Genomic DNA, 10,699 nt, shown 5'->3' with positions numbered 1-10,699 from the left:
GGGTTTCCAAGGCAAGAGACATTCAGAGGTGATTTGCTACTGCCTGCCTTCACGTCAGGGCCCTGGTATTCCTTGGAGGTCTCCCATCCAAATACTTGCCAGGGTTGACCCTGCTTAGCTTCCGAGATTTGACGAGATCAGGCTAGTCTGGGCTATCCAGGTCAGTTCCATAGTTTTTTTGTGGCTTACTTACAAGTAAAGATGATTATGATCATTCTGTGAATGCAAATCCTTACTATTGTAACTGTGGAACAGTATCTCTAAACCACTGGTTCCCAACCAGGGGTCCGTGGACCCCCAGGGGTCCGCGAGAACTAAATTAAGGTCCGCGAAACAAAGTTATAAACTGTCATGGGCCCTGCCTTCGGAGCTGAGGACCCGGAGGACTCTGAAGCTGAAGTGGAGGAACAGGTTGCCTCTGGGCCTTCAGTACCTCCATTGCAGTCAGTAGTAAAGGAGCCTGAAACAACTCAGCAGGAATCACAGCTAGGCAGAGAGATGGAACAAAGGCAGACAGAAGCTACTCGTCCCCCAACTCCTGCAGTGGAATCTGAGAATGGCAGCCCTCCAAGCTCACCTGAACTTGATAGGCATATCAGGACTCGCCAGCGTATAGTTTTGCAGGGTAGGCGAAGGAGTGCTCGCCTGGAAAGCCTAAGCAGACAGAGAACTGGTGCTGAGTCGTTGCAGGATGAAGCCTAGCTTGGAAGTGCACTGACTGATAAAGGCAGTGCAGGCACGCTTTCACTTTGCGGAAGCAACCGTGCAATTTCCCTGCCTTCTTGCTGCTGCTATGATTGATCTTTCCGGCCGTTGACTCCTGCCTGTTTTGACGACACCTCTGAATACTGACCTTGGGAGATAGCAGAATCTTTGTTGCCTGCTCCGAAAGGGGCTAGATACCCCCCGGCACGTCTGAGGACTGCGGGCACCGCCCAGCCCTTGGCTTACGCCGGCACATAAACCCATAATAAATTAATATTTTCAATTAAAAGTTCTCTATTATAATATATATATATTCAAATATTATTCTAAGTTTAATGTTTAACTAACAGTTATGATTAAAGTTTATTTTCATATTCTCAGAATTTTTATTTTGAACCTTGGGGTCCCTGTACCGAACAAAAAAGTCCTAGTGGTCCCTGGTCAAAAAAAGGTTGGGAACCACTGCTCTAAACACTTCCAAAGAAGTGTGCATGCTTCCCTAAGTACTTCTGTAATTTTTGTTTACCTTGGATTACGGTTTGGTTACACAGAAAGCCTCATTGGTCTGTGTGGTTTTCTCACGTTATCCTTGTGAGTGTTGCTCTGTGTGTGTCATCAGTTCCCAAAGCCAGTATCCTTGTGAGTTAAATCAGGGGAGTTAAGCAGAGTGCTTTCAAAATACTGCTGCGGAGGAGTAGTTGGCACAGTGCACAGTGTCCTGAGACCAGGATTAACCACTAACGTTGGATTGGACTCTGTAATGACTTCCCTGTTTATTTGTGTTGTTAGTGATCTTTAAAAATTGCAGGCGATTGTAAAAGGCTTAGAGGTATAGAGAGGAAGGCCAAGATCAAAATATGATGGATACTGGCATTATAGCAAAAAACAGAGAACGCATTCCCAGAATAGCAAGATGTACATCCCTTTCTGCTGTTAAATTAAACAGAAGTCTGGTGCCACCTTGAAGACTAACATAAATGTAGTAGCATAAGCTGTTGTGAGTCAAACTCTCTTCATCAGATGCAAGAATAACGTGGCTACTCCTCATGAATTGTTTATGTGTGATGATGTAAATCAGGGGTGGGGAACCTTTTTTCTGCCAAGGGCCATTTGGATATTTAGAACATACGCGGGCCATACAAAATTATCAACTTTAAAATTAGCCAACCAAGTCCCAAGCAGGCAGCTGCCCCACATGAGTGCACGCGGGCAAGCAGGCAGGCATCCAACCAGTGGCGCACTCAGCCACCTGGTGGCACAGGATGGTCTGTTGCACCAGCCGGGCGTAGCTGTCCAGCCACACGTTGGAGTTGCTCCTGCTCCACATGGTTGGGGCCGGATTCTACAGCCGGCTCCTGCTGCCTCCGCCTGCAGGGATGAAATGAGGACTCACTGGCTAAGAACCCCCGCCCGTGCATTCTGGCCCTGCCTCCTTTAACCCCTCCATTGTCGCCACTTCTGCCCCCAGCCCTCTTGTGGTACAGAGGGAATACGTTTCTCCATGGCCTGGGTGGGAAAGGGTTAACACAGTTTTTTGGGCAGTCCTAGCAGCTCCATAGCTAATGACTCTTCTGTAAGGGGGGGGAAGGTTCCTTTTCTTGGCAAAGCAAACTCACTCTGCCTTGAATAGAGGCTATTCCTGTCTGCGGGAGGGGGCGGATCGCCAGTCTTAGATCCTTCTGAGCTAGAGATCTGCCAGGACCCACAAAGAGCCAGATCAAATGATTTTGCGGGCCTTAAACTGCCTCCGGGCCTGACATTCCCCACCGCTGATGTAAATGTATCCTGGGGTAGCTTGTTTCTTGATTACTGAAATTCAAGTGTAAAAGAAAGGTGTACGGTAATGCAGAGAAATGTTGTGGAAATATACCCTATTTTTAAAAAAATCTTGTATTCTCCCCCCCCCCTTTTTTTCTGGTTCAAGCTTTTCTTTTAGGTTATGAATAGTGGTTGAATGTGTAAAAGATTTGTTAAAAGTCGATAATACTTAAGAAGCAGGATTTTTTTTTACAGAGGATTTGAATTAGCAAGGACTGTGTTGAAGAGAAGTGAGGGGGAAGATGGGGGATGGATTAAATCCTAAACCACACTGGTTACAACTTATTTGACAGCAGTAAATTTAAGTAAGAAAACTGAAAGCATGCAAACTGTTTATTCTTTTTTGTCAATACATTTTAAAAAGCAAAAAAGGATCAAGATTTTAAAGTGTAACATTTTGGTAGCAGCAGAAACAGATATCTATACATATTATTGTAAAGTCTGAAAGGTGTCCAGTCTAACTTGCTATCATATCCACATACTAGACTTCGCCATTACTGATCTGCCCATCCAATGCATATTGTAAAGTACTAGAGCTGGAGTGCAGGTTCACTGCAGAAAGCCTGCTACCAAGCAGACAGTTTAAGATAACAAACAGAAGAGCTGGGAAAGGCAAAAGTGTGACTTTGGCTCATTTGCTTTGGATAAATTTGGTGTGTATTTGTTTTTGAACCAGATAACACACACATCAGCACACTGATCCAAAGGGAAATATTTGGCAAATACAAAGAAGTAAAGGAGAGAATTTGTTAAAATAAGTTAAAGTGTTCCTTGGTTGAGGGAGAGGGCCTTAATTGGCTGGTCTTCTTTGTATATCTCTGTCCATTTGTGGCTGTTCAAATATTAGTAACAGCGTTATTACTTTTACAGAGTTTGGCTCTCCATCTCGTGGATTTCGGCTGTTTCTGAAATGAAGAAGTTGGTCAGGGTCTGAAGGACACCGGTTTAATTCTGTTCTGCCATTGCTTTGCTTACATTCTCAGTATATATAAAAAAAAGATTTGTATCTGTAATAATGGCTGCTCATCCAAAAAGCTACAATCCTTTTGATGATGATGATGACAACAACTTGAAGCCAGTGAAGTGGAATGTCAGAAATGATGATTACGATGACCCTGCTGAAAGACAGCACAGGGAAGGTACAGATAAACAGCGATATCTGCAGCAAGAAGTTCTGAGGCGATCCCAGGCCACTGTGGATAGCACTCATAGGTCACTCTCCCTTATTTATGAATCTGAACATGTTGGAGTAGACATGTCGGAGGTAAGCAAAAAGTGAAACTAATCCCCAAGTATTGTCCTGCAATAATACATTGGAAAAAAAGAAAAGAAAAAGGACAATACCATGATCCTTATCTTTCACATTTGTCATGTCCGCAGCTGGTGAGATTCAATACTTATGTGTCCCGTCATAAACTGGTTCTGTTCATGTACAGAATATTTTCTTCCAGCAGCAGGTCTTCCTGCCTCACGTGGTGCTCTTCCAGATTAGGAAAGCTTGCTGTACTAGAATGAAATATATACTGGATTGCCTGTACACATCTGACTCAGGCCAGCAGTATTTTAAACTCCCGACATGTGCCAGTTAAAACCATTGATGTCATTAGTAAGTAGGCTCATAAATTTTGCCCTGCCCACATCTGCTTGCCACTGACTTTGCCCTTTGTGATGCCTGTTGCATCTTAGAGGCCCAGTGCAACGCTCAGGAAGAGCTAGTGTGCCATTCTCAGCTCCAAGTTGGGGTGAGGGGCTCTTAACTTTGTTGTGCTGAGGGGCTTAGTGTAAAGATTCCCTTACTGCTCTTCAAACTCTGGAGAAGGGTGGGGGGGATCTTGGCAGAACAAAAATAGATTTTCCCAGTAGGCTTCAATGATATATGCTGATATGATTGAAATTGAAAACACAAAACATTTCTAAGGAAACTACTCTAGACCAGTAGAATTGGAAACTATTAATGGGGAATATCTCTCAAGGAAGTAGTCTTTAGTCACAGTCTCCGATCTTTCTGCCCTGTTTTTTGAGAGGAAAGATAAGCTGAACCTGGAGAACTCAGATTCATAAACATGCCTATGGCTACAACAGACACTATGTCTAATTTACCTAATTAAGTCTGCGCCTGTCTGAATAATCTATGTTCAATTTATTAAGATACTTCTCTACAATTAATCATTTCCTCTTATTATGATGCATACAATTAAATACTTTTGCTAGGCATGTGTGGTAAGTAGAACTATGAGCTCATACCCTACCAGAAATTTTGTTAGTCTTTAAGGTGCTACTGGACTCTTGCTCTTTTCTACTACTGAGATTATCCAGCCATGGATAATCCCCTAAACCTGATTCCCAGTTGTAACCAAGCTGTAATTCTCAAGAATGGCCTGTGCCTTTGTTCCTGCCTCCTTCTGTTTTCCCCCATTATAATCTAAAATAGATAAGCCCCATGGTATCAGAAACCTTTCTTTCCTATATAACCTTGGAAAGTTCTTTGTATGCTGATGTTGAGAAACGTTTCTCAAGTGGAGAGGAGAAGCAAAATATTATCCGGAGTTTATTGACATATACTGAAATAAGTATTTCAGAGTTTTTGATAACTTTAAAGCTTGTACAAACCATAATTAAAGGATTCCCCCCCCCCCGTCATTACTGTGGAGGAACTGAATTTAAACTCAGCTGCAGTGTAACTTGAAGGATCAAGCTAAAGCCAGTAGGAACCTTCTTGTTCCCTGTTAAAATCCTTGAGCTCTTACTGAAAAAGCCTTATGGTCAAATTATAGGAATCTGTCTAGCAGTGCTACAAATTATTCTGATATGTAATTTTAGTTCTGGACTACTGAATTGGCCATATGTTCCAGACTGTGAGCTATGAAATGCTAAGTGTACGATGCCTGAAATGAGCATACCTTTGGTTAAATTTAATATTGGAAGAATCTTAGCTTCCTCTTCTGACCTTCTGCTATATCAATATTTCAACCATTTAAATGAATGCTGTGGAAATGCAAAGGATCACCATTAAATCTCTCTACCACTGTCCCAAACACTACACTGCAACTCACTGAAGGGACAGGAATTTACATATTATTTCAGCTAAATATAGGGAGCGCAGTCCTTGAACACTGATTATTTGGGAAGCTCAATATCCACATCCCTTTTTTGTAGGAGCTTACACGGCAGGGTGAGGCTTTGAAACGTAGCGAGCGAATGGTGGACAAGATGGAGCAAGATTTAAAAACAAGCCAGAGACACATCAACAGTATTAAGAGTATGTTTGGTGGCTTTGTAAATTACTTTAAAGCCAAGCCACCAGAGACCAAGCCTGAGCAGAATGGAGCCTCTGATTATCAAGCAAGCAACAAGTAAGTTACCTAAATGGGCCTCCAGAGAAGCTGGTAAAGGTATTAAATGAATTGAGTCTCATAATTTTTCCAGCCATTGTAACCTGAATCAAGAATTGTGCTCATCTACTGCCCTCGGTTCACTTAGAGTCAGTTACTTCTGGGTTGCCATTGCATCCAGACTAGCCAACTCTAATTTGTGCTTGCTCTCCAAACCCAGGCTTGGTAACCAGGATTGCTTGAAGCTGGCTTCCAGTCTGGGAAGACAAACTAACTGAACCAGGAAGTAGCTAACTTGTGAGTACATGAGGGGGAAAGGGTAAGAGGAGAGAACATTCAAGCCCGAGGGTAATTCTATATCAGAGATGTTTTGTATGAACCAACCTACTATAATGTGAAATCTACCTTGAAGATTGAGAATCTGAATGAAAGTGGTTATGTGAGTCCAGGACTCAAATCTTTGTCGGATGGTCAGGCCCTAGCTGTACCATAGAGCAGGGAAAGGTTTTTAACTGCCTTGAACGCCAGGTGATTACCATGGTACCTGATCTGCATTATTGTGTGTTTTAAGTTGAATTTTTTTAAATTAAGAAATCCATCACACTCATTGCCTATTTTCAAGGAGTCCAAAATACATCCTAATGGGATATTTAAATTAAGCTTATTTCTTGGTGATTTACTACTTTTAGAACAACATAGCCAGCCTTTCTCTAAATTGAATCAAGGCAGCTAATGATACAAAAATACCAGGGAATTTTGAATGTAACTTAGAAGTATGCAACCTGCTTGGATATACATTTAAGTGATTTCATTGGATTCTAAGATGGGGAACATTAATTCCCCCTTGTTCTACACAGTGTCGGCAGTATGTGTGACTATCAACAGCCCAGCTTCTAAAATTAAACTGAATGCTCATCTATGTTATGTGTTTTTTCTTTTTGTAAATTTAGTTGCCAAGTTGTTTTATCAAGGAGAGCAATGTTATGGGGAGAGAAACGGGAAATCTTACTCCTTTCCTCCCCTGCCATTTTCTTTCTGGAAAAAGCCACTGCCAGCTATAGCCCATGTAAACCCATTCTAGTTTGAGGGAGAAGACATTTGATTCTGCACACTGATCCCTCTCCCTAATGCAGGTTTCACTGTTAACTGCACTAGGGAATTGAGAGGAAAGCCTGTCCTGACTATGTGATTGCATTCTGTGTGTAAGCTCAAAGAAGTTCTACTCCCCCCCCCCCCCCCGGTTTCATGATCTGGCTCTCCACAGTATGTAAGCCTAATACATTTTTCTTTGGCAGAGTACAAGTTCTCCCATCGCATCCCTAGGTCCTTTTTGCAATGGTGTTCAAGACCTGGCCTTGTTGAAGGAGATGTGAACCTAAAGGGAACTGTGGTTCTGACTGCCGTGATTTTCATTTTTACCCCTGAACAGATAGTAACAGGTTGATAATGAAATGCTACCCAAAGGAGAATAGACATTCAAATGCAAAAGCCATTGCTCTTGATGGAAGGCCCCTTTTGATTTGCAGACAGACCTATACACAGTGGTTTTCTCTGCCCTCAGATTAAAAGAAGCTACGGCAGCCAGTAAGGAACAAGAGTCAAAGTACCAGGAGACTCATCCAAATTTAAGGAAGCTGGAAAATTCAGGTTTGTTAAATCTCATTTATTGCATTCACTTGTAGGAAGCTTGGCTGATTCTCCTTATCTTCTCAGCTCTTCCTTTTGAGTATCATTTTGAAATAAATAGATATATTTTGATCTGTAAAAGACAGGAGTTGCTTGAAAATGTGTTAGCCATATCAATCAACACAGGATTCAAGTTTCATTCGTGGTGCAGGGCTTATCTATGCATGTCCTGTATCCAGCAGCACATAGCTATCACATGCTTTGAGTTGGGGCCAGTAAGGTACTGCATCTGTATTTTGGCTCTACATTTAACAGAAAGCATCACTGAGTAACTGAAGCAATAAATCTTGATTATTGTGCGGTAGTGTATCGTAAGCAGTCAGGGATACACATTGAGTTGAAATATTTTTCTAGGCTCACTGAAATCGCTAATGACTCAATTTCAGAGCGGTCTGTGTTGCAGAAACTACTCTTCAAGTGTTCTATTTGACAATGGATTGAGCTCTGAAAAGTTGATACAGCTAGAAGCCTGTTCATCTTGATATTTGTTACCTTACTCCATTAAGGCACTCCTTTTTGTGCTGCCTTGTATTAAAGCTGCAGTACTGCAGTCAAAGCTCCACTCAAAACCTGAGTTCAATCCCAATAGAAGTCGGTTTCAGGTAGTCAGCTCAAGATTGACTCAGCTTTCCATCCTTCTGAGGTTGGTAAAAGGATTACCCAGCTTGCCTGGGGGTAAAGTGTAGATGACTAGGGAAGGCAATGGCAAACCACCTGGTAAACATAGTCTGCCTGGTAAATGTCGTGATGTGACAATCACCCCATGGATCAGTAATGACCCGGTGCTTGCACATGGGATTAACTTTACCTTTTTTTGTATTAAAGCACTGTAGTCTCATTTAGCAGTATCTAAAGGCTACTCCAAGAAGGGATAAGTTGTCCTCTTGTGATCTTAGGTAGATTAACTATCAAGGGGTTTTCTTGAAGTGGTACCAGGCTTTCAAAGGGGGGGGGAGACAGGCAGTATGTATGCATTTCAATGTATATGTTCACACATACCCCATCAAAAAGGCTCAGAATGAAGTAATTAAACATGCCATCTTTTCATAGGTTCAGTCTGGTCCCCGGAGAGACGCTATGTGGCTGCCTATTCCAAGTACATCCTCTCTTGGGCTTCCTGCTGAGGAAGTGTCAGTAGGGTGCACCAAAAAAAAAAGAAAACTCTAATGTGCCATTCTGCTTCACTTCCTCAGAGGCCTTGGAAAAGTCAGAGGCAGAAATGACAGAAGGACTCGTTTGTCTCTTATGTCAAAGGAAGAATGGGAGATGTATGGGGAAGAAAGGCTCTCTCTCCTCTTCTCTAGTAACCTATTTAGTTGCTGGATTTTAAGTTTTTTTCCTCCTTGTTCTTTTTTCTGTTTTTTTTTTTTTTGAAAGAGAAAATATTTTTTAAAAATTCATTTTAAAATATCAGAAGCAGCAGATTATGGGAAACCAGCTCAGACCCTGGAGCAGTAGTTTAATACACTTCCAGGGCAAAAGATGGGCTGATATTTTTGGATCAAGAACCAAGGGCAGCCTACATATTGAAATGCCCTGGCATTGATAAACAACTTAATATACGGATGCGATAAAAATTGGCATCTTGCATGAGACTCTTTGGAGAGTACCAGGCATGAATAATTATTGGCGGTTCTGAAAGAACTGCTCCCTTGGCATTGCAAGCAAGGTTAATAATAGGGATTCCAGTAATAAAATAAGAAGCCAAAATTACTGCCCCAGAGCCACACAATTCTTCAGAACTCACACTAGCGAAATCATCATCTTAAATATGTGTATCGTTGTGTTTTTAAAGGTGTGTCCCTCTTTCTCCCCAGACTGCAGTTCCATAGAAGTCAGTTCAAATTCTTCTGTCCCAGCAGATAATTATCCTAAGAATCAATATCTCCGATCTTACCACCAGAAAATTGACAGCAATTTAGGTAAGAAGCCTGAACGTCTTAATGCTCGATCCTCAGTTAACTCCTAAGTAATTCTCACTGGTTTCTGTAAGCCTTTCCATAGGCTGAAAAGGATCATCCCAGTTTTTGTGCACAGCACTTCTACCAGTCATTGGGGAGGCCTTTCTTGATTGTGTGTAATCAACTAAAAAACAAAAACCCTAATGTTTAATTTTATCTGTAATATAAATATCTTCAAAAGTTTTCTTAATAGCCAAATATTTATACTGAAATACTTGGTTAGGGTAAGAAAATCACTAGTTGGCCATTTATCTGGGGCATCTTCAGTTACATGTTCTGTAAGAAGCCCTTGCCCTTCTTGTTAATTCCAGTTCACAGAAAGGCAAATGTGATTTCAGAACTGCTTGAACCGCATCCTCTGCCAATAGGAATCTAGTCAGTAGTCAGCTTGGCAGTTACATTGGCCAAAAAATTTGAATTTGCTTGCCAGAGAAGTCCCTTGTGCTCCCTCTGTATTATCGCCTCACTTTTTTTTAGTCCCCACCCCTATTGTGGCTTACAATAGCTAAAAACTAATACACTTGACAACTAAAATAATTTTAGTGGGGTCTCTATCCAGGCACGATGGAGGGGTGCCTGGCTGCTGCCTCTTATCCCTCTGGCCTCAGCTAGGGCAGTTGGTATCTGGGAGAAGGGGGGCTGTCAGCTACAGCTGAACCTAGGTACTGTGTGACTCCTCTCTACCAACCTCACCCTATTCTTGTCTGCCTTCTTGTAGGCGAAATGTCTTCTGGGCTGGGCCGTCTGAAGAATCTAGCGCTCGGCTTGCAGTCTGAAATTGAGGATCAAGACGAGATCCTGGACCGCCTCACCACGAAAGTTGATCATCTAGACATCAATATTAAATCCACGGACAAAAAAGTCAGGCAGCTTTAAAGATTTCTCTGATTTCTATTTGAGACTTGCTGGATCTTTATATAGATGGACATTGTCCTACTGTTTAAGAAAATGTCCATTTTTAATGCTGGTATATGACGTATGCCTTGTGATTAAAACCACATCACCTAAAGTGCAATATGAGAGATTTAAACTGCCTTCTTTGATGTACACATGCCTAAGGGTATTCTTAATCCATGTACACATGCCTGAGGATGTTCTTGAGCCTCTGCCTTGGAGTGGAAAAACTGTAAACAGACACATGCATCTTACAGGAAAAACTGTAAACAGACACATGCCACTCCTCCCCCCCGTGCAATC

The 10,699-nt window shown here is 42.0% G+C and overlaps 1 protein-coding gene across 1 annotated transcript; it reads left to right on the top strand.

Moving 5' to 3' along the window:
- The first annotated feature begins 3,538 nt into the window (after positions 1–3,538).
- Positions 3,539–10,378, top strand: SNAP29 (synaptosome associated protein 29). Its single transcript, XM_056859631.1, has 5 exons — positions 3,539–3,787; positions 5,680–5,876; positions 7,417–7,502; positions 9,359–9,463; positions 10,221–10,378. Exons 1-5 carry the CDS (start codon positions 3,539–3,541, stop codon positions 10,376–10,378), a joined length of 795 nt encoding a protein of 264 aa, XP_056715609.1.
- Positions 10,379–10,699: the final 321 nt, after the last annotated feature.

Source organism: Euleptes europaea, chromosome 13 (genome assembly GCF_029931775.1).
Source record: "Euleptes europaea isolate rEulEur1 chromosome 13, rEulEur1.hap1, whole genome shotgun sequence".
NCBI classification, from domain to species: Eukaryota; Metazoa; Chordata; class Lepidosauria; order Squamata; family Sphaerodactylidae; genus Euleptes; species Euleptes europaea.
Note: the sequence above shows the minus strand (reverse complement) of the source record. Positions and strands in the feature narration are given on the sequence as shown.

Bases quoted from the DNA above. Each gene is read 5' to 3' on its own strand.
- SNAP29 (XM_056859631.1), top strand. From the start codon at position 3,539: ATGGCTGCTCATCCAAAAAGCTACAATCCTTTTGATGATGATGATGAC. The intron at 3,788-5,679 runs GTAAGCAAAAAG...CCTTTTTTGTAG, and splicing joins TTGGAGTAGACATGTCGGAG to GAGCTTACACGGCAGGGTGA. The intron at 7,503-9,358 runs GTTTGTTAAATC...CTTTCTCCCCAG, and splicing joins AAGGAAGCTGGAAAATTCAG to ACTGCAGTTCCATAGAAGTC.